General features: G+C 46.7%; 1 protein-coding gene across 2 annotated transcripts in view; it reads right to left on the bottom strand.

The window, feature by feature from the left end:
* Positions 1–609: 609 nt before the first annotated feature.
* LOC115080121 (butyrophilin subfamily 1 member A1-like) overlaps positions 610–24,355 on the bottom strand; it is a 49,061-nt gene continuing 25,315 nt past the window's right edge. Inside the window, exons 5-10 of one of the 2 annotated variants that reach the window (XM_029584158.1) lie at positions 18,793–18,921; positions 17,743–17,763; positions 17,256–17,276; positions 15,672–15,692; positions 15,533–15,559; positions 610–1,265 (exon numbers count right to left, since the gene is read on the bottom strand). In XM_029584158.1, coding sequence (XP_029440018.1) covers positions 742–1,265; positions 15,533–15,559; positions 15,672–15,692; positions 17,256–17,276; positions 17,743–17,763; positions 18,793–18,921 — 743 coding nt within the window. In that variant the 3' untranslated portion in view covers positions 610–741. The remainder of the gene's footprint in view (positions 1,266–15,532; positions 15,560–15,671; positions 15,693–17,255; positions 17,277–17,742; positions 17,764–18,792; positions 18,922–24,355) is intronic. The other variant, XM_029584159.1, reaches the window with a different exon arrangement.

The raw sequence follows: 24,355 nt of genomic DNA, 5'->3' as shown, positions 1-24,355 counted from the left end.
CATTTGCCCATGAAATTTCGTCTCTCTGACCCGACGCTCCACACTAACGCAGGGGTAGGGGTAGGCGGTAAGTTATCAGGTTAAACACGCGGCAAAACTGCAGGGTAAAAAGGAGATATCGGGGCGCACATTGCTGTATGGGAGGGAGTAGCTAATCGGAGCGTTTACATCTCATATACATGCTGCGGGCGGAAAGGGTTACCCGGGGATTTAAAGAAACGGTAAGGATGGGTTAAAAGGGATAGTGAATCGCGGGTTGGACTTACGCGAAGCAGGGTAACCGCGGCCGCGCTTTACTGTATGGGCCTGTCTCGTGAACAGGCACGGGCCTGGGCTAATCTCAGATGCTTAATCTTTAGGGACATTTTCAGCTGAACTGGTGAGATTTTCAGCCCCAAATTAATCATCTAAATCTATCCAGTTACATCCACTAACTCCCCCCCCCCAAGCAAGGAATCCTTCCCTCCCCTCCAACTGATTTTATTTAGAGAGAAAAGCCCCTCTCCCCCTCCTCTGTCCTGCGGCCCTCCCTGCAGACTCTCATTAGGAGGCCATTTCATTACCCCCTGGGTAACTGAGACCTCCCAGCCCCTAACTCCTCATCTCCCACCCACTCCCCACCCTCTCAGGTCCTCTCCTCTTGCTGGGCAGTGATGTTTCATTCACAGGTTTAACACAAATCTGGAGCCTCCTTTCCCCCTCTCCCAGAGGCCGCAGCTGATACCCCTGAGCCCCGCGCTCTCACTCCCAGTCTGGCACTGGCCGGATCCTCAGAGCCCCGTAAGTACAGAAGTAAGGCAGGAGAGGGCCAGAGAAGGGGTCAGAGAAGGTGAAGAGATGAGATTTATTCTCTGCATCGTAAAATGAAACTTCCCCTGCCTCATAGTCCAGGAAGATCCCCACAGCCCGGGGGGGGCTCTCACTCAGGGGGAGCGGGGTCTCAGGGGAGGTGAGGGCACGGTATCCCCCTCCATACCACAGCCCCATTGCCCAGTATCCCTCCTCAGGTGATCGTGTGATCCACCCCTTCCTCCTCACAGACTCTCTGCACACCCCCAACTGCCATAACCTCCCACCTCCCACCTCCACCTCCCAGTAATGTCTCCCCCAGGTGAAGCCCTCACTCCCCAGCACACAGAGATATGAATCAAATCTCAGTGGATTGAACAGCAGGTCCTCTCCTGTGCCTCCACGTTTCACAGTTTTCCCGTCGTCAGTCAGGAGGAGCCAGGGATGAGCGGTTTCAGGATCCAGAGTCACATCCACTGCAGAGAGGAGAAACATTAATAAACATGAGCTCACACTTCTGATTGGCTCCTCACACACCCACATCTAACATTTATTGGCTCCCTACCCATCCCCTGGCCCTCATTGGCTCCTGTCATTGGTTAGTTCCTCACCCATTCAGCCTATCAGAAGCTCTGCTCACTGGCAGGTTCTAGCAATCCTATTGGTCAGTGGCTCTCACTCCTGAGCTGCAGGACATAGGTCTCCAGACTGCCCCTCTCTTCTCCCAGTGTCTTCTTGCTTTCAGCTGAGGGAGGGGCGTTGCCCCCAAATGGGCCTATTTCAGACCGTACGAAAGTGCCCGGGAGAGGGGCACCAGCCCACTCTCCCACCGAAATAATAGTCAAATAACTGTTCCCTGCATCCCGCAGGGGACACAGAAGAAAAGGTCTGAACAAAATCACAAAAATGTGACACAGCTGGCTAAAGATGTACCATGCGCAGAGGCTTGGGAGAAAGGTGAGGGGAAGGGGGGGTTGCCCCCAAATGGGGAAGCTGATGCCCTGCATACTACAAATCCCAGCATGCACCACGCTAAAGCCAGGACCGAATCAGACTGTTCACTATGACATGGAGGCAGGTGACAGTGGCACAGGGCAGTAGCAGTGATGAGGGTCACAGGCACTGCCCTGCCTGTCCTGTGCCCCCTGCACTCTCTCTGTACCTGGGCACTTCCTGACGAAGGCAGAAGGGCTTCTTTCAGGGACAACGGAGGCCATGGGGAAAGCAAAACTGCAGGCCCCCAGGGTCCCGGTGCTGGTTCTGGAGGGCTTCAGCAGGGAGTGAGAGGCACTGCTAAGGTGTGAGAGAGAGAGCAGGGGCAGGAGAGGAATGTGTGTGAAGGGAGGGAGCAGGGGAAATGAGTGAGCAAAAGACAGAGCGGAGGAGGCAGGAACAAAGTGTGTGGTAGAGAGAGAGATTTAAGTGTCCAGCGGTGAGGTGTGTGTGAGGAAAGGGAGAGCGAGTCTCTGGAAAAGAGAATAAGTAAGCAGCAGGGGGTAAAGGGAAGTGAGTGTGAGTGAGGAGGGACAGTGAGGGGAGGGAGAGAAGGATGGGTATGGAGAAGAGATATAAGTGAGAGGGGGATGTGTTACGTTTCCTAGTGAGGAGACAGGTGACGGATGGGTATGGAGGAGAGATATAAGTGAGGGGGGATGTGTTACGTTTCCTAGCGAGTAGACAGGTGACGGATGGCTATGGAGGAGAGATATAAGTGAGGGGGGATGTGTTACGTTTCCTAGCGAGTAGACAGGTGAAGGATGGGTATGGAGGAGAGATATAAGTGAGGGGGATGTGTTACGTTTCCTAGCGAGTAGACAGGTGAAGGATGAGTATGGAGGAGAGATATAAGTGAGGGGGGATGTGTTACGTTTCCCAGCGAGTAGACAGGTGAAGGGTGGGTATGGAGGAGAGATATAAGTGAGAACATACATGGAACATATCGATTATTTCGATTATATCGATTATTTCGATATGTTACATGTAAACCGCCTCCCCGGCGATAGTTATTTCTGTTAAATGTGAACCGGAGTGATATGTATTGTATACAGGAACTTCCGGTATATAAAAACCAAAAATAAATAAATAAATAAATATAAGTGAGGGGGGATGTGTTATGTTTCCTAGCGAGTAGACAGGTGAAGGATGGGTATGGAGGAGAGATATAAGTGAGGGGGGATGTGTTACGTTTCCTAGCGAGTAGACAGGTGAAGGGTGGGTATGGAGGAGAGATATAAGTGAGGGGGGATGTGTTATGTTTCCTAGCGAGTAGACAGGTGAAGGATGGATATGGAGGAGAGATATAAGTGAGGGGGATGTGTTACGTTTCCCAGTGAGTAGACAGGTGAAGGATGGGTATGGAGGAGAGATATAAGTGAGGGGGGATGTGTTATGTTTCCTAGCGAGTAGACAGGTGAAGGATGGGTATGGAGGAGAGATATAAGTGAGAGGGGGATGTGTTACGTTTCCTAGCGAGTAGACAGGTGAAGGATGGGTATGGAGGAGAGATATAAGTGAGGGGGGATGTGTTATGTTTCCTAGCGAGTAGACAGGTGAAGGATGGGTATGGAGGAGAGATATAAGTGAGGGGGATGTGTTACGTTTCCTAGTGAGTAGACAGGTGAAGGATGGGTATGGAGGAGAGATATAAGTGAGGGGGGATGTGTTACGTTTCCTAGCGAGTAGACAGGTGAAGGATGGGTATGGAGGAGAGATATAAGTGAGGGGGGATGTGTTATGTTTCCTAGCGAGTAGACAGGTGAAGGATGAGTATGGAGGAGAGATATAAGTGAGGGGGGATGTGTTACGTTTCCCAGCGAGTAGACAGGTGAAGGGTGGGTATGGAGGAGAGATATAAGTGAGAACATACATGGAACATATCGATTATTTCGATTATATCGATTATTTCGATATGTTACATGTAAACCGCCTCCCCGGCGATAGTTATTTCTGTTAAATGTGAACCGGAGTGATATGTATTGTATACAGGAACTTCCGGTATATAAAAACCAAAAATAAATAAATAAATAAATATAAGTGAGGGGGGATGTGTTATGTTTCCTAGCGAGTAGGCAGGTGAAGGATGGGTATGGAGGAGAGATATAAGTGAGGGGGGATGTGTTACGTTTCCTAGCGAGTAGACAGGTGAAGGGTGGGTATGGAGGAGAGATATAAGTGAGGGGGGATGTGTTATGTTTCCTAGCGAGTAGACAGGTGAAGGATGGATATGGAGCAGAGATATAAGTGAGGGGGATGTGTTACGTTTCCCAGTGAGTAGACAGGTGAAGGATGGGTATGGAGGAGAGATATAAGTGAGGGGGGATGTGTTATGTTTCCTAGCGAGTAGACAGGTGAAGGATGGGTATGGAGGAGAGATATAAGTGAGGGGGGATGTGTTACGTTTCCTAGCGAGTAGACAGGTGAAGGATGGGTATGGAGGAGAGATATAAGTGAGGGGGGATGTGTTATGTTTCCTAGCGAGTAGACAGGTGAAGGATGGGTATGGAGGAGAGATATAAGTGAGGGGGGATGTGTTACGTTCCCTAGCGAGGAGACAGGTGAAGGATGGGTATGGAGGAGAGATATAAGTGAGGGGGGATGTGTTATGTTTCCTAGCGAGTAGACAGGTGAAGGATGGGTATGGAGGAGAGATATAAGTGAGGGGGGATGTGTTACGTTTCCTAGCGAGTAGACAGATGGACTCAGGTGATGCTCCCCTGCCAGCAGATGCAGATATTTGCATAGATGCTCTCATACAAGGTGCTTTAGGCCTTTCCTCCGTGGTCCTTGCTGGGCAGGATAGTTTGCAGGATTGAAGGCCACAGGGGGTTGGTACTTCTAGTGGCACCAGACTGGCCCACGCATCCGTGGTTTGAAGATCTGTGAAGACTCCTGGTGGAGACCCCCGTTAGTCTTCCAACGCAGGTGGATCTGTTGCGTCAGAGACCAGTTCTTCACGAGGATCCGACTCTGTTCTGTCTTGGGGTTTGGCCCTGGAAAGGGTTTGCCTGTTGAAGCGAGGATATTCTTCTGTGGTGATTGCCACCTTACTTCACGCTCGCACGCTATCTACTTCCTGAGCCTGTGTGCGGGTTTGGAGAGCGTTTGAGGCCTGGTGTGAGGATCTCTGTGTCCTTCCTCATTCAGTTAGGATCCTACTCCTTCTGGAATTCTTGCAGGATGGGATAAATAAAGGTTTGGCCCTTACTTCCTTGAAGGTGCAGGTTGTGGCTCTTGCCTGATTCAGAGGGAGGTGAATGGAGCTTCCTTCTCACCTCATCTGGATGTGGCCCATTTTCTGAAGGAAGTGAAGAATCTTAGGCCTCCATTGCAGTTCTCGGTTCCCTTGTGGAGTCTTTGGTGCTAGATTATTTGGCAGGCCCTGCGTTCTGACCTCTGCATGGTCTTTCCTTGTGGTTATTAACCTTGAAGACAGTGTTCCTGGTTGTTATATGTTTTGCACATCGAGTTTCCGAGCTGCAGGCCTTGTCTTGCCGGTAGCCATTCCTTCAGGTGACTCCAGGGGCAGAGAGCTGCATCCTGGTCCATCCTTCTTCCCTAAGCTGGCTTGGAATTTAATTTCCTTGTCAGTCCATTTCCTTGTCGCCTCCTGTATCGCTTGGATGTCAAACGACTTGTTGTGTGGTATCTGGTGGTTTCTGAACCTTTCTGAAAGATGGATCCCCTGTTTGTCCTTCATGGTGGAAGGAAGCAGGGTGAACCAGCTTCGCAGGTTAAGGAGGTCACAGCTGCACATGTGGATACTGAAAAGCCGTTACCTACTCAGGTTCAGGCTCATTCCACTAGGGCTCAGGCAGTGAAAAGAGGTTACACATAATATTAAACAATAAATATAATATATTCTGCCTGACCCTGCAGTGTATGATCAGGACACACACACACTCTTCTGTATCACAGCAGAGAAATATTCTGTCCCTATTCTCTCCTTACCAGAGGGATCACTCCTTGAGCCTGCAGTGTATGATCAGGACACACACACACTCTTCTGTATCACAGCAGAGAAATATTCTGTCCCTATTCTCTCCTTACCAGAGGGATCACTCCTTGAGCCTGCAGTGTATGATCAGGACACACACACTCTTCTGTATCACAGCAGAGAAATATTCTGTCCCTATTCTCTCCTTACCAGAGGGATCACTCCCTGACCCTGCAGTGTATGATCAGGAAAAACACACACTCTTCTGAATCACAGCAGAGAAATATTCTGTCCCTGTTCTCTCCTTACCAGAGGGATCACTCCTTGAGCCTGCAGTGTATGATCAGGACACACACACACTCTTCTGTATCACAGCAGAGAAATATTCTGTCCCTGTTCTCTCCTTACCAGAGGGATCACTCCTTGAGCCTGCAGTGTATGATCAGGACACACACACACTCTTCTGTATCACAGCAGAGAAATATTCTGTCCCTATTCTCTCCTTACCAGAGGGATCACTCCTTGAGCCTGCAGTGTATGATCAGGACACACACACTCTTCTGTATCACAGCAGAGAAATATTCTGTCCCTATTCTCTCCTTACCAGAGGGATCACTCCCTGACCCTGCAGTGTATGATCAGGAAAAACACACACTCTTCTGAATCACAGCAGAGAAATATTCTGTCCCTGTTCTCTCCTTACCAGAGGGATCACTCCTTGAGCCTGCAGTGTATGATCAGGACACACACACACTCTTCTGTATCACAGCAGAGAAATATTCTGTCCCTATTCTCTCCTTACCAGAGGGATCACTCCTTGAGCCTGCAGTGTATGATCAGGACACACACACTCTTCTGTATCACAGCAGAGAAATATTCTGTCCCTATTCTCTCCTTACCAGAGGGATCACTCCCTGACCCTGCAGTGTATGATCAGGAAAAACACACACTCTTCTGATCACAGCAGAGAAATATTCTGTCCCTGTTCTCTCCTTACCAGAGGGATCACTCCTTGAGCCTGCAGTGTATGATCAGGACACACACACACTCTTCTGTATCACAGCAGAGAAATATTCTGTCCCTGTTCTCTCCTTACCAGAGGGATCACTCCCTTGAGCCTGCAGTGTATGATCAGGACACACACACACTCTTCTGTATCACAGCAGAGAAATATTCTGTCCCTGTTCTCTCCTTACCAGAGGGATCACTCCCTTGACCCTGCAGTGTATGATCAGGACACACACACACTCTTCTGTATCACAGCAGAGAAATATTCTGTCCCTATTCTCTCCTTACCAGAGGGATCACTCCCTGACCCTGCAGTGTATGATCAGGAAACACACACACTCTTCTGTAGGGATGTGAATCGTGTCCTCGATCGTCTTAACGATCGATTTCGGCTGGGAGGGGGAGGGAATCGTATTGTTGCCGTTTGGGGGGGTAAAATATCGTGAAAAATCGTTAAAAATCGTTAAAAATCGAAAAATCGAAAAACCGGCACATTAAAACCCCCTAAAACCCACCCCCGACCCTTTAAATTAAATCCCCCACCCTCCCGAACCCCCCACCCCAAATAACTTAAATAACCTGCGGGTCCAGCAGCGGTCCGGAACGGCAGCGGTCCGGAACGGGCTCCTGCTCCTGCATCTTGTCGTCTTCAGCCGGCGCCATTTTCCAAAATGGCGCCGAAAAATGGCGGCGGCCATAGACGAAAAAGATTGGACGGCAGGAGGTCCTTCCGGACCCCCGCTGGACTTTTGGCAAGTCTCGTGGGGGTCAGGAGGCCCCCCACAAGCTGGCCAAAAGTTCCTGGAGGTCCAGCGGGGGTCAGGGAGCGATTTCCCACCGCGAATCGTTTTCGTACGGAAAATGGCGCCGGCAGGAGATCGACTGCAGGAGGTCGTTCAGCGAGGGTTCCGGCGCCTCGCTGAACGACCTCCTGCAGTCGATCTCCTGCCGGCGCCATTTTCCGTACGAAAACGATTCGCGGCGGGAAATCGCTCCCTGACCCCCGCTGGACCTCCAGGAACTTTTGGCCAGCTTGTGGGGGGCCTCCTGACCCCCACGAGACTTGCCAAAAGTCCAGCGGGGGTCCGGAAGGACCTCCTGCCGTCCAATCTTTTTCGTCTATGGCCGCCGCCATTTTTCGGCGCCATTTTGGAAAATGGCGCCGGCTGAAGACGACAAGATGCAGGAGCAGGAGCCCGTTCCGGACCGCTGCCGTTCCGGACCGCCGCTGGACCCGCAGGTTATTTAAGTTATTTGGGGGGGGGTTCGGGAGGGTGGGGGATTTAATTTAAAGGGTCGGGGGTGGGTTTTAGGGGGTTTTAGTGTGCCGGCTCACGATTCTAACGATTTATAACGATAAATCGTTAGAATCTGTATTGTATTGTGTTCCATAACGGTTTAAGACGATATTAAAATTATCGGACGATAATTTTAATCGTCCTAAAACGATTCACATACCTACTCTTCTGTATCACAGCAGAGAAATATTCTGTCCCTATTCTCTCCTTACCAGAGGGATCACTCCCTGACCCTGCAGTGTATGATCAGGACACACACACACTCTTCTGTATCACAGCAGAGAAATATTCTGTCCCTATTCTCTCCTTACCAGAGGGATCACTCCCTGACCCTGCAGTGTATGATCAGGAAACACACACACTCTTCTGTATCACAGCAGAGAAATATTCTGTCCTTAATCTCTCCTTACCAGAGGGATCACTCCCTGACCCTGCAGTGTATGATCAGGACACACACACACTCTTCTGTATCACAGCAGAGAAATATTCTGTCCCTATTCTCTCCTTACCAGAGGGATCACTCCCTGACCCTGCAGTGTATGATCAGGAAACACACACTCTTCTGTATCACAGCAGAGAAATATTCTGTCCCTGTTCTCTCCTTACCAGAGGAATCACTCCCTGACCCTGCAGTGTATGATCAGGAAACACACACACTCTTCTGTATCACAGCAGAGAAATATTCTGTCCCTATTCTCTCCTTACCAGAGGGATCACTCCCTGACCCTGCAGTGTATGATCAGGAAACACACACACTCTTCTGTATCACAGCAGAGAAATATTCTGTCCCTATTCTCTCCTTACCAGAGGGATCACTCCCTGACCCTGCAGTGTATGATCAGGAACACACACACTCTTCTGTATCACAGCAGAGAAATATTCTGTCCCTATTCTCTCCTTACCAGAGGGATCACTCCCTGACCCTGCAGTGTATGATCAGGACACACACACACTCTTCTGTATCACAGCAGAGAAATATTCTGTCCCTATTCTCTCCTTACCAGAGGGATCACTCCCTGACCCTGCAGTGTATGATCAGGAAACACACACACTCTTCTGTATCACAGCAGAGAAATATTCTGTCCCTATTCTCTCCTTACCAGAGGGATCACTCCCTGACCCTGCAGTGTATGATCAGGAAACACACACACTCTTCTGTATCACAGCAGAGAAATATTCTGTCCCTATTCTCTCCTTACCAGAGGGATCACTCCCTGACCCTGCAGTGTATGATCAGGAAACACACACACTCTTCTGTATCACAGCAGAGAAATATTCTGTCCCTATTCTCTCCTTACCAGAGGGATCACTCCCTGACCCTGCAGTGTATGATCAGGACACACACACACTCTTCTGTATCACAGCAGAGAAATATTCTGTCCCTATTCTCTCCTTACCAGAGGGATCACTCCCTGACCCTGCAGTGTATGATCAGGAACACACACACTCTTCTGTATCACAGCAGAGAAATATTCTGTCCCTATTCTCTCCTTACCAGAGGGATCACTCCCTGACCCTGCAGTGTATGATCAGGAACACACACACTCTTCTGTATCACAGCAGAGAAATATTCTGTCCCTGTTCTCTCCTTACCAGAGGGATCACTCCCTGACCCTGCAGTGTATGATCAGGACACACACACTCTTCTGTATCACAGCAGAGAAATATTCTGTCCCTATTCTCTCCTTACCAGAGGGATCACTCCCTGACCCTGCAGTGTATGATCAGGACACACACACTCTTCTCTATCACAGCAGAGAAATATTCTGTCCCTATTCTCTCCTTACCAAGGGATCACTCCCTGACCCTGCAGTGTATGATCAGGACAGACACACACTCTTCTCTATCACAGCAGAGAAATATTCTGTCTCTGTTCTCTCCTTACCAGAGGGATCTCTCCCTGACCCTGCAGTGTATGATCAGGAAACACACACACTCTTCTGTATCACAGCAGAGAAATATTCTGTCCCTATTCTCTCCTTACCAGAGGGATCTCTCCCTGACCCTGCAGTGTATGATCAGGACACACACACACTCTTCTGTATCACAGCAGAGAAATATTCTGTCCCTATTCTCTCCTTACCAGAGGGATCACTCCCTGACCCTGCAGTGTATGATCAGGACACACACACTCTTCTGTATCACAGCAGAGAAATGTTCTGTCCTTAATCTCTCCTTACCAGAGGGCTCACTCCCTGACCCTGCAGTGTATGATCAGGACACACACACACACTTCTGTATCACAGCAGAGAAATATTCTGTCCCTATTCTCTCCTTACCAGAGGGATCACTCCCTGACCCTGCAGTGTATGATCAGGACACACACACACTCTTCTGTATCACAGCAGAGAAATATTCTGTCCCTGTTCTCTCCTTACCAGAGGAATCACTCCCTGACCCTGCAGTGTATGATCAGGAAACACACACACACTCTTCTGTATCACAGCAGAGAAATATTCTGTCCCTGTTCTCTCCTTACCAGAGGGATCACTCCCTGACCCTGCAGTGTATGATCAGGACACACACACACTCTTCTGTATCACAGCAGAGAAATATTCTGTCCCTATTCTCTCCTTACCAGAGGGATCACTCCCTGACCCTGCAGTGTATGATCAGGACACACACACACTCTTCTGTATCACAGCAGAGAAATATTCTGTCCCTATTCTCTCCTTACCAGAGGGATCACTCCCTGACCCTGCAGTGTATGATCAGGACACACACACACTCTTCTGTATCACAGCAGAGAAATATTCTGTCCCTATTCTCTCCTTACCAGAGGGATCACTCCCTGACCCTGCAGTGTATGATCAGGAAACACACACACTCTTCTGTATCACAGCAGAGAAATATTCTGTCCCTATTCTCTCCTTACCAGAGGGATCACTCCCTGACCCTGCAGTGTATGATCAGGACACACACACACTCTTCTGTATCACAGCAGAGAAATATTTTGTCCCTATTCTCTCCTTACCAGAGGAATCACTCCCTGACCCTGCAGTGTATGATCAGGAAACACACACACTCTTCTGTATCACAGCAGAGAAATATTCTGTCCCTATTCTCTCCTTACCAGAGGGATCACTCCCTGACCCTGCAGTGTATGATCAGGAAACACACACTCTTCTGTATCACAGCAGAGAAATATTCTGTCCCTATTCTCTCCTTACCAGAGGGATCACTCCCTGACCCTGCAGTGTATGATCAGGACACACACACACTCTTCTGTATCACAGCAGAGAAATATTTTGTCCCTATTCTCTCCTTACCAGAGGAATCACTCCCTGACCCTGCAGTGTATGATCAGGAAACACACACACTCTTCTCTATCACAGCAGAGAAATATTCTGTCCCTGTTCTCTCCTTACCAGAGGAATCACTCCCTGACCCTGCAGTGTATGATCAGGAAACACACACACTCTTCTGTATCACAGCAGAGAAATATTCTGTCCCTGTTCTCTCCTTACCAGAGGGATCACTCCCTGACCCTGCAGTGTATGATCAGGACACACACACACTCTTCTGTATCACAGCAGAGAAATATTCTGTCCCTATTCTCTCCTTACCAGAGGAATCACTCCCTGACCCTGCACTGTATGATCAGGAAACACACACACACTCTTCTGTATCACAGCAGAGAAATATTCTGTCCCTATTCTCTCCTTACCAGAGGGATCACTCCCTGACCCTGCAGTGTATGATCAGGAAACACACACACTCTTCTGTATCACAGCAGAGAAATATTCTGTCCCTGTTCTCTCCTTACCAGAGGGATCTCTCCCTGACCCTGCAGTGTATGATCAGGAAACACACACACTCTTCTGTATCACAGCAGAGAAATATTCTGTCCCTATTCTCTCCTTACCAGAGGGATCACTCCCTGACCCTGCAGTGTATGATCAGGAAACACACACACTCTTCTCTATCACAGCAGAGAAATATTCTGTCCCTATTCTCTCCTTACCAGAGGGATCACTCCCTGACCCTGCAGTGTATGATCAGGACACACACACACTCTTCTGTATCACAGCAGAGAAATATTCTGTCCCTATTCTCTCCTTACCAGAGGGATCACTCCCTGACCCTGCAGTGTATGATCAGGACACACACACACTCTTCTGTATCACAGCAGAGAAATATTCTGTCCCTATTCTCTCCTTACCAGAGGGATCACTCCCTGACCCTGCAGTGTATGATCAGGAAACACACACTCTTCTGTATCACAGCAGAGAAATATTCTGTCCCTATTCTCTCCTTACCAGAGGGATCACTCCCTGACCCTGCAGTGTATGATCAGGAAACACACACACTCTTCTGTATCACAGCAGAGAAATATTCTGTCCTTAATCTCTCCTTACCAGAGGGATCACTCCCTGACCCTGCAGTGTATGATCAGGACACACACACACACTTCTGTATCACAGCAGAGAAATATTCTGTCCCTATTCTCTCCTTACCAGAGGGATCACTCCCTGACCCTGCAGTGTATGATCAGGACACACACACACTCTTCTGTATCACAGCAGAGAAATATTCTGTCCCTATTCTCTCCTTACCAGAGGGATCACTCCCTGACCCTGCAGTGTATGATCAGGAAACACACACACTCTTCTGTATCACAGCAGAGAAATATTCTGTCCCTATTCTCTCCTTACCAGAGGGATCACTCCCTGACCCTGCAGTGTATGATCAGGACACACACACACTCTTCTGTATCACAGCAGAGAAATATTCTGTCCCTATTCTCTCCTTACCAGAGGAATCACTCCCTGACCCTGCAGTGTATGATCAGGAAACACACACACTCTTCTGTATCACAGCAGAGAAATATTCTGTCCCTATTCTCTCCTTACCAGAGGAATCACTCCCTGACCCTGCAGTGTATGATCAGGAAACACACACACTCTTCTCTATCACAGCAGAGAAATATTCTGTCCCTATTCTCTCCTTACCAGAGGGATCACTCCCTGACCCTGCAGTGTATGATCAGGAAACACACACTCTTCTCTATCACAGCAGAGAAATATTCTGTCCCTATTCTCTCCTTACCAGAGGGATCACTCCCTGACCCTGCAGTGTATGATCAGGAAACACACACACTCTTCTGTATCACAGCAGAGAAATATTCTGTCCCTATTCTCTCCTTACCAGAGGGATCATCTCCCTGACCCTGCAGTGTATGATCAGGACACACACACTCTTCTCTATCACAGCAGAGAAATATTCTGTCCCTGTTCTCTCCTTACCAGAGGGATCTCTCCCTGACCCTGCAGTGTATGATCAGGAAACACACACACTCTTCTGTATCACAGCAGAGAAATATTCTGTCCCTATTCTCTCCTTACCAGAGGGATCACTCCCTGACCCTGCAGTGTATGATCAGGACACACACACACTCTTCTGTATCACAGCAGAGAAATATTCTGTCCCTGTTCTCTCCTTACCAGAGGGATCACTCCCTGACCCTGCAGTGTATGATCAGGAAACACACACACTCTTCTCTATCACAGCAGAGAAATATTCTGTCCCTATTCTCTCCTTACCAGAGGGATCACTCCTTGACCCTGCAGTGTATGATCAGGAAACACACACACTCTTCTGTATCACAGCAGAGAAATATTCTGTCCCTATTCTCTCCTTACCAGAGGGATCACTCCCTGACCCTGCAGTGTATGATCAGGACACACACACTCTTCTGTATCACAGCAGAGAAATATTCTGTCCCTATTCTCTCCTTACCAGAGGGATCACTCCCTGACCCTGCAGTGTATGATCAGGAAACACACACACTCTTCTGTATCACAGCAGAGAAATATTCTGTCCTTAATCTCTCCTTACCAGAGGGATCACTCCCTGACCCTGCAGTGTATGATCAGGACACACACACACTCTTCTCTATCACAGCAGAGAAATATTCTGTCCCTGTTCTCTCCTTACCAGAGGGATCTCTCCCTGACCCTGCAGTGTATGATCAGGACACACACACTCTTCTCTATCACAGCAGAGAAATATTCTGTCCCTATTCTCTCCTTACCAGAGGGATCACTCCCTGACCCTGCAGTGTATGATCAGGACACACACACACTCTTCTGTATCACAGCAGAGAAATATTCTGTCCCTATTCTCTCCTTACCAGAGGGATCACTCCCTGACCCTGCAGTGTATGATCAGGAAACACACACACTCTTCTGTATCACAGCAGAGAAATATTCTGTCCCTGTTCTCTCCTTATCAGAGGGATCACTCCCTGACCCTGCAGTGTATGATCAGGACACACACACACTCTTCTGTATCACAGCAGAGAAATATTCTGTCCCTATTCTCTCCTTACCAGAGGGATCACTCCCTGACCCTGCAGTGTATGATCAGGAAACACACACACTCTTCTGTATCATAGCAGAGAAATATTCTGTCCCTGTTCTCTCCTTACCAGAGGGATCACTCCCTGACCCTGCAGTGTATGATCAGGAAACACACACTCTTCTGTATCACAGCAGAGAAATATTCTGTCCCTATTCTCTCCTTACCAGAGGGATCACTCCCTGACCCTGCAGTGTATGATCAGGAAACACACACTCTTCTGTATCACAGCAGAGAAATATTCTGTCCCTATTCTCTCCTTACCAGAGGGATCACTCCCTGATCCCTGCAGTGTATGATCAGGAAACACACACACTCTTCTGTATCACAGCAGAGAAATATTCTGTCCCTATTCTCTCCTTACCAGAGGAATCACTCCCTGACCCTGCAGTGTATGATCAGGAAACACACACACTCTTCTGTATCACAGCAGAGAAATATTCTGTCCCTGTTCTCTCCTTACCAGAGGGATCACTCCCTGACCCTGCAGTGTATGATCAGGAAACACACACACTCTTCTGTATCACAGCAGAGAAATATTCTGTCCCTATTCTCTCCTTACCAGAGGGATCACTCCCTGACCCTGCAGTGTATGATCAGGAAACACACACACTCTTCTGTATCACAGCAGAGAAATATTCTGTCCCTATTCTCTCCTTACCAGAGGGATCACTCCCTGACCCTGCAGTGTATGATCAGGACACACACACTCTTCTGTATCACAGCAGAGAAATATTCTGTCCCTATTCTCTCCTTACCAGAGGGATCACTCCCTGACCCTGCAGTGTATGATCAGGAAACACACACACTCTTCTGTATCACAGCAGAGAAATATTCTGTCCCTATTCTCTCCTTACCAGAGGGATCACTCCCTGACCCTGCAGTGTATGATCAGGACACACACACACTCTTCTGTATCACAGCAGAGAAATATTCTGTCCCTATTCTCTCCTTACCAGAGGGATCACTCCCTGACCCTGCAGTGTATGATCAGGAAACACACACACTCTTGTCTATCACAGCAGAGAAATATTCTGTCCATATTACTATCTGTAGACGGCTGTACTGAGATACGACAGTGAGAGTAGTTGTATAAAGGAATACATTCACATTGAAGAGGTGAGACTGTATCAGATTGTGTTACCTGCATAACTGCAGCATCTTCTCCACTCTGAAATGAAACAGAAAAGCACAACAGTCAAAGCTCAGAGAATTACAGACATTAATGATAGGAAGGAAAATCTTTAATAAACACTTTGATGTGTCTATGAATAAAAACTTACCAAGTTCTGCAGAAAGGGATTCTGTATAGAAAAACAGAAATGGATACAAGTTAGAGCTGCTGGGTTATAAACCTATCCCTTACTTTACTATCATGATGATCTGATTATAGCACAGGATCCTCATTTGTACGCAGTGAGATCGGGCGATTCGGCGATGATAAGATCCCCCTGAAGCAGGGTCTTCCTGAAACGTCAACTGATGTCAGGGTCTGGGTTTACAATTGTTTGAAAGCTGCCTTTAGCCAAAGTGGTTGGGGAATGAATGGTTTGGTTTTGGATCACATACAGGATGGGGCTTACCTACATGTTAGACCCTCTCTCTTGCATTGCTGAAGGTATTTGGGAAAACTCTGTTTGCAGTTCCTGGTTCCAGGGCAGATTCTGCACCGTTTCTAGTCTAGGACCTAACTTCCCATGCACTGGATGTGAGGGTCCGGGCTAGCTCTGTATTTAACAGGAAATCGAGCACCCGAGCCATGTAAAATGCATTTAGATAAGTCTCGCATGGCCTGATTGGTTTGGCTGCTGCTCTCTGTTTCTGCTTTGCGTTTACGTCCTTTGCCACATATATTCTGGGATGGCTGGCGTGCTCTCTTCCAGTCTCCCTCCCTCACCCACTTTCTTCAGATGAAAAACACTGCTTTAAAATAAATTGTGCAACAGTCTAATGCTTCTCTGTTCCTGACATGGGGTTGGGATCAATCTGGGAAAATCACAAGGGGGCCCTGTGCTAAGCTTTATGCAAGGGTCCCCTGGTGATAAGTGGTTAAAGCAGCCCTGTCTAAGCTATTTATAAACTAAGAAATGTGGGGATAATGGGCAAGACAGGAACTGGGATTGTTTCAGGCACAGTAAATAATTATAACTTGTGCAGAAAGATTTGCTACAAGAAAACACAAGAAGAGAGAATCAGTGCACACAGACAGTAACAGAGATCTGAACCTGTATTGTATTGAAACCTGCCATCTAACCTTCAAGAAAAACCTTAAAACGTGGCTCTTCCGGCAAGCCTTTCCGGAATCACAGGAACACTTCGACACAGGTCAAAGAGCAAAATAGCGCAATATAAAATCCACTACCGACCTTATACCCTCATGACCCTCCGGACCTTATCTGGACAGTCCACCCACCTGCTATGAAAGATCCTCTCTTGAAGCATCAGCTCTCTAGCTCATGCTCTTCCCATAAGTTATGTCTTTCAACATTGAACACTATCACCTGTATACCCCTACCGGTACAATTCAATCTTACCTACCAATTATTTGCAGTTATCGTATCATTTATTCATGTTATTTGATGAATTTTTTTGTCGCCTATTTTATATATCTTTTTTACATTTAATATTTATTGATTTACGTTCTTGTGTTCAATAATCTGTTGATTGTTTAATGTAACGCTGCACGTTCTCTGTTCAATACTCTGTCTATTGTTTAATGTAACGCCTTACTGGCGACAGTTTTGTTATATGAAAACCGACTTGATTTGATATGTATATCGAGAATGTCAGTATATAAAAACCCTAAATAAATAAAATAAATAACTGGGATTGTTTCAGGCACAGTAAATAATTATAAAGTTACTTACTAACTTCTGCAGAAAGATTTGCTACAAGAAAACACAAGAAGAGAGAATCAGTGCACACAGACAGTAACAGAGATCTGAACCTGCCTCCAGGACTTCCTCACCGGGATTTAAATGAATTATTTGCTTGTGGGTGGGGAGGGGCATCACAAGGTGAGTTCACACCTTGCTACCCTCTCAGTCTCCTCTTCCCTCTTCTCACCCCACCCAGTAGCAGTTTTCTCTCTCCATTCCCAATCCTTCCTCTGCAGCCCTCTCTCACCTCATCTACTGTCCCATCCCCTCTGCAGCTTTCTAGGCTCTTATTGGGGTCATAGATGATCAAATCGACCCCCTCATGCGTCCTTGGACAAGAAAAGATACCTCCCAGCTCATCCTGGGGCCAAAGATGCTGCCTCCTGCTCTCAGGATCATCCCAGGTGACTGGGATTGTTTGATTGTATGAACTGGGATTGTTTCAGGCACAGTAAATAATTATAAAGTTACTTACTAACTTCTGCAGAAAGATTTGCTACAAGAAAACACAAGAAGAGAGAATCAGTGCACACAGACAGTAACAGAGATCTGAACCTGCCTCCAGGACTTCCTCACCGGGATTTAAATGAATTATTTGCTTGTGGGTGGGGAGGGGCATTACAAGGTGAGTTCACACCTCGCTACCATCTCAGCCTCCTCTTCCCTCCTCTCACCCCACCCAGAAGCAGTTTTCTCTCTCCATCCCCAATCCTTCCTCTGCAGCCCTTTCTCACCTCATCTACTGTCCCATCCCCTCTGCAGCTTTCTAGGCTCTTATTGGGGTCAAAGATGATCAAATCGACCCCCTCATGTCTCCTTGGACAAGAAAAGATACCTCCCAGCTCATCCTGGGGCCAAAGATGCTGCCTCCTGCTCTCAGGATCATCACACCTGGGATAGCTGACTGGGGGAGTGGATTTTCGAAATCCTGAAGGCAGAACAAAACGAGACAGACCAGTCGTCTTAGACTGATGATATTTATTTGCACATATACTGTAAAAAGAGAGACCAACTCTGGCCGAGTTTCCACGACGGCTGCTTCAGGGGAACTGCATCAGAGATTGACTCTGCAGGAATCTTATCATCCTTTTATCTTACCAGAATCTGCACTTTCAGAGATTGAAATATTGAAGCAAAAACTTATTTTAAAAGCCCCTGAAGCAGCCGTTGTGTGAAACTCGGCCAGAGTTGGTCTCTTTTATCACGGAATATGTGCGAATAATTATCATCAGTCTAACTCGACTGCTCTGTCTCGTTTTGTTTTGTCTTCCGGTCTGTTTCTTGGGACCCAGTGATATTTATTTCTTCTGCTGTAATCAGATTAAGACCAGAAAAAGCAATCGGTAGTTTCGTTTCATCTTTTCATTGGTTCTAATCATCCTTCTTTTGCAGTATTGCCTTTCCCCTTCTGGCCCTTGTGCTGGTGGGATTTTGCTGCCTCCAAAATGTTGGCCCTGTAGGCAACCGCCTAGTTTGCCTTAATGGAAGCAGCGGCCCTGACTGCCAGGGTTCAGGGCTACATTACCTTTCTCTTTGTGTTCCTTCCTCGAGTGGTAAAGAACCAACGCAACCAGCAAACCACAGAAGATCAGCACAGACCCCAGAATGATGGAGAGAGAGACCACCCAACGGGAGACCCGCCGGAAAAATTCATCTGAAAATGAAAGGAGACAGAGGATGTGAACTTTCAGTTATTCCTGGATTACATAATGAATATTTGAGTCTTTTAATCTGACAATGTGAAAAGGATTTGTAAAGAATGCTGTTAGATTCAGGGAAGAGAAGGTGCGGGACAGGAGGACAACGAGAAGAGGGATCTGAAATAAACATCAGGAGCTTCTGCGAGATCCTGATACTGAGGGAGGAATGAATGTGGTGCATCTTATAGAAACATAGAAACATAGAAATGACGGCAGAAGAAGACCAAACGGCCCATCCAGTCTGCCCAGCAAGCTACGCAGTTTATCCAATTTTTTTTTTTTATCTTCCCCCCCACCCCTTTTTTTCTCCCCCTCCCCCGTCACTATTGGCTTCCAGCACCCTCCGGCCCCAATTCCCTTCCACCCCTCCACCAATGCAGAGAGCAGCGCCGTATCCGCATCCCAATGAACATCCAGCTCAATCAGGGGTAGCAACCGCCGCAATAAATGGCCACACCCCTGCCCCATACTCTTACCCACCTCTGTTTTGCTTGTTTGTTTTTTGTTTTTTTGTTTTTGTTTTTTTGTTTTTTGTTTTTTTGGAGATGGCAGCCCTCCAACCTTCCGCTCCGTGAAGGTGGAACACAAACCACTGGCATCCCGCTCCGTGAATGCCTCTGTGGCTACTGCCGCTCCGTGCAGTGTTTTACCACCTCCTCTATATTTATGCCCACTAGACTTGATGGATCCACAGTGTTTATCCCACGCCCCTTTGAAGTCCTTCACAGTTCTGGTCTTCACCACATCCTCCGGAAGGGCATTCCAGGCATCCACCACCCTTTCTGTGAAGAAATACTTCCTGACATTGGTTCTGAATCTTCCTCCCTGGAGCTTCAAATCGTGACCCCTGGTTCTGCTGATTTTTTTCCTATGGAAAAGGTTTGTTGTCTTTGGATCATTAACACCTTTCAAGTATCTGAAAGTCTGTATCATGTCACCTCTGCTCCTCCTTTCCTCCAGGGTGTACATATTTAGATTCTTCAATCTCTCCTCGTACGTCATGCGATGAAGATCCTCCACCTTCCTGGTCGCCCTTCTCTGTACCGCCTCCATCTTGTCTTTGTCCTTTTGAAGATACGGTCTCCAGAACTGAACACAGTACTCCAGGTGAGGCCTCACCAAGGACCTGTACAAGGGAATAATCACTTCCCTTTTCTTACTCGATATTCCTCTCTCTATGCAGCCCAGCATTCTTCTGGCTTTTGCTATCGCCTTGTCACATTGTTTCGCAGACTTCATATCATTAGACACTATCACCCCAAGGTCCCTCTCCTGCTCCGTGCACATCAGCCTTTCCCCCCCCATCGAATACAGTTCATTCGGATTTCCACTCCCCATATGCATGACTTTGCACTTCTTGGCATTGAATCTCAGCTGCCATATCTTCGACCACTCTTCCAGTTTCCTTAAATCCCGTCTCATTCTCTCCACTCCTTCCGGCGTGTCCACTCTGTTGCAGATCTTAGTGTCATCCGCAAAAAGACAAACCTTACCTTCTATCTCGTCCGCAATGTCGCTCACAAAGATATTGAACAGGACCGGTCCCAAAACCGATCCTTGTGGTACACCACTTAAAACCGCTCTCTCTTCAGAGAAAGTTCCGTTTACCATCACACATTGTCTTCTGTCCGTCAACCAATTTGCAATCCAGGTCACCACCTCGGCACTCACTCCTAAGCTTCTCGTTTTATTCACCAGTCTCCTGTGCGGAACCGTATCAAAAGCTTTGCTGAAATCCAAGTAGATGACATCGAGCGCTCTTCCTTGATCCAATTCCTTGGTTACCCAGTCAAAAAAGTCAATCAGGTTTGTCTGACAGGATCTTCCCCTGGTGAATCCATGTTGCCTCTGGTCCATTAATTCTCCTGACTGTAGATAGTTCACTATTCTCTCTTTCAGCAGTGACTCCATTACTTTTCCCACCACCGAAGTGAGGCTAACCGGTCTGTAGTTACCAGCCTCCTCCCTGTTCCCACTCTTGTGAAGCGGGACCACCACCGCTCTTCTCCAATCTCTTGGTACCACTCCTGTTTCTAGGGATCTATTGAACAGGTCACACAGCGGACCCGCCAGAACATCTCTGAGCTCCCTCAGTATCCTTGGATGAATCCCATCAGGCCCCATAGCTTTGTCCACTTTCAGATTCTTTAGCTCTTCCCATACATTTTCTACTGTAAAAGGATTTTCATCTATTCCACTTCCCTCCAGTTTCTTGTTGTGTAGAGATGGTCCTTCTCCAGGGTCTTCTTTAGTGAACACAGAGCTGAAGTATTCGTTTAATATTTCTGCCATTTCTTCATCTCTCTCCACACATTGATCATTACCACCTTTCAATTTCACTATACCACTTTGGACCTTTCTCTTTTCGCTGATGTATCTGAAAAATGTTTTGTCACCATTTTTTATCTCCTTGGCAATCCTCTCTTCCGCTTGACTTTTTGCCAACTTGATTAATTTCTTAGTCTCCCTCAGTTGAATCAGATATTCTTCTTTGTGCTCCTCCCTTTGGGATCTTTTGTATTTTTTGAATGCTGTTCTTTTAGCTTTAATTTTGTCAGCCACCTCCTTTGAGAACCAGATAGGTTTCAATTTTCTTTTGCTTTTCTTTACATTTCTAACATATAGAGCAGTTGCCTTGGTGATTGCTCCTTTTAGATTGGTCCACTGCTGATCCACATCTCTTTCATTCTCCCATCCTTTTAGTTCTTCCTCCAGGTACTTCCCCATTTCCTCAAAGTCTGTGTTTTTGAACTGTAAAACTCGGGTCTTTGTGGTTCTTTTCCCTATTCTTTTAGTGATATTAAACCATACCGTTTGATGATCACTGCTGCTGAGGTGGGCGCCCACCTGGACATCGGAGACATTATCTCCATTAGTGAGCACTAAGTCGAGTATAGCTCCTTCTCTCGTGGGTTCCAACACCATTTGTTTGAACAAAGTTACTTGCATGGCATCCACTATCGCTCTACTATTTTTAGTTTCTGCAGATGGGATTTTCCAGTCTACATCTGGCATATTAAAGTCACCCACGATCACCACTTCTCCCTTCTTACCTATCTTATGGATGTCTTCAACCAGATCTCTGTCCAGCTCTTCCTTTTGGTTTGGAGGCCTGTAAACCACTCCAATATAAATGGACGCTCCGTCATCTTTTTTTAGGTCGAGCCATAGAGCTTCTTCATTACCCCAACTTCCTTGTAGCTCAGATGCTTGGATGTTGTTTCTGACAAAGAGCCACACCTCCCCCTTTTCTATCCTCTCTGTCCTTCCTTAACAAGTTATAGCCTGGTATTGTTGTATCCCATTCATGAGATTCTGTGAACCATGTTTCTGTGATAGCAACAATGTCCAATTCTGCCTCAGCCATTAGGGCCTGCAGATCTGGGATTTTATTTCCCAAACTATGAGCATTTGTGGTCATAGCCTTCCAGGTACTCTCTTTAAGGTTATTGCTTTTCCTGGACTCCTTATGAGACTTTAGTTGAGATTTGTTATTCCCTTCACTCTTTCCTTTTGCAGTTGTGCCACTGTTGACAGAGTTATCCATCTCAATTAGATTTTTCTTTTGGTTATGGAACTTGATATTCTGCATGCATTGTGTTTTTTTTCTCTTTTCTGGTAACACTTCAATGTTTTTCTCAAGAACTTCATTAGTTTTTAATATAGAGAAGGCTTTTTGTTCTTTTTGCATTTGGTACATTGTGTGTCTCCTCATCACAGGTCTAATTCTACCAGAGCCCACTGTAATCCTGGATTTTAAAGAATTTCTTAATGACCTGTTTGAGTGGGGGGGTGTATCTGTTGGCTGTCCATTCGTCAAGAATGGGTGACTGTGGGTCCTACCTGAGCCTAATGAATCTCCTTTTCTTGACTCTTGGTTTTTCTGTGATATTGGGGAATTAATTTCTGAGTAATGCAATGTGGGTGTAATACTTGTAATTGAAGCTAATTGAGCTTTAACCTCAGTCAGCTCCTTTTTCAAGGAAGAGAGTTGTGCACAAATTGGGCAAGCTCTAAGTTTCCAGATGCTTTCCCTCAGAATACAGGCTCCACAGCAGTTACATTGGATAGTCCTCATTTTGGTAAGATATGATTTGTATTTCCTTGACTTATCAATGTACTAATGTATCTTGCTGCTAATGTTAAGTTAGGCAGTCTTTATTAGAAAACAAGCCCCAGGGGTAGGGTGGGAGGGAGTCAAACAGTGTAATCTGGGACAAGCTGGGTAAAGCAGGGCACTTCCTGGAGCAATAATAGTCCTCTATTAAATGATCTCTCAGTACTTATGTGCCAATGTTAAACAGATTATAAAGATAGCTCTACAATAAGAGAAATGCAGGTATACTGAATCTTAAAGCAAACGAATTAGCAAAGAACCAGACCAAATATATACTCCAGCCTCTTCACTGACCACAATGGCTCTCCTTCTCACTAACTTTACCTCCCCCAAGGGCTGAGACACACCCAATCCAGTTAGATGAGGTCACTTCTGGAAGTGTATCTGTCCTTTGATCAATTGCTTTAAAACAGACTTTATGCCCCAATATAAAAATTTGACCAGATTATTTATGCCAGCTAACTCCAAAAGAGAGAGATTTTACAGATTAAAAGCTGGAGTGCTTTGTTTTTTTTTTCTTTTTTTAACGTTATGGCAGAGCAACCAAACAGCAAATTAACTTACTAGAATATATCTTACTAACAAGAAATGAAACACAGACAGGAATTATTCACAGAAGCTTTCCACAAAACTTGAAAGTAATAAGCAGGATACTTAGCCACAATGCAAAATCACAATGCAAATTCCAGTAGCACAAGGAGAAAAACCTTCCAGCCTCTTCACTGACCACGGAGGGAGTCATGGAGGGAGAGCTCCTGTCCTGGAAGGCTACAAACAGATCCGGTGCTCAGACTCTCCCCAATGCATATTCAGGGATGCACTTCCCCCAGGCAGAAAGGATGCAAATTTCACAGAGAACATGAACCTGCCTTCATTCAATCTGATTTCCACTTGTGTAAAATAGTTTCTAAGCCCTCTCCCTGATGGATTTCTAAAGACAAACTATTCCCACAAACTGGGGACATGACTGAGGAAGCCCCAGCTCTACATCTCAATAACTGGAGGAAATGTCAAGGAACCACCTGGAGAGGAGCGAGGCTCTCTTATCAGGGCAGAGTGACCGATCTCGCTGCCAGTTCTGGACGGTCCCCATCAGGATTTTATTCTGAGCTCTGAGTATAAAAGTGAGCGCAGGGCTGGCAGATTGGTTCAGCTTCTCTATGGTAGAACTGATATCTTTTGATTTAAATGTTTTATGCTTCTTATAAGTTAATTTTGTACGTTTTTAGCTTATGCGTGTTTGATTGTAACTCACTTAGGACTCGCCATCT

The sequence above is a fragment of the Rhinatrema bivittatum genome, chromosome 19 (assembly GCF_901001135.1).
Source record: "Rhinatrema bivittatum chromosome 19, aRhiBiv1.1, whole genome shotgun sequence".
Lineage (NCBI taxonomy): Eukaryota > Metazoa > Chordata > Amphibia > Gymnophiona > Rhinatrematidae > Rhinatrema > Rhinatrema bivittatum.
This window is presented reverse-complemented; position numbering and strand designations above follow the sequence as displayed.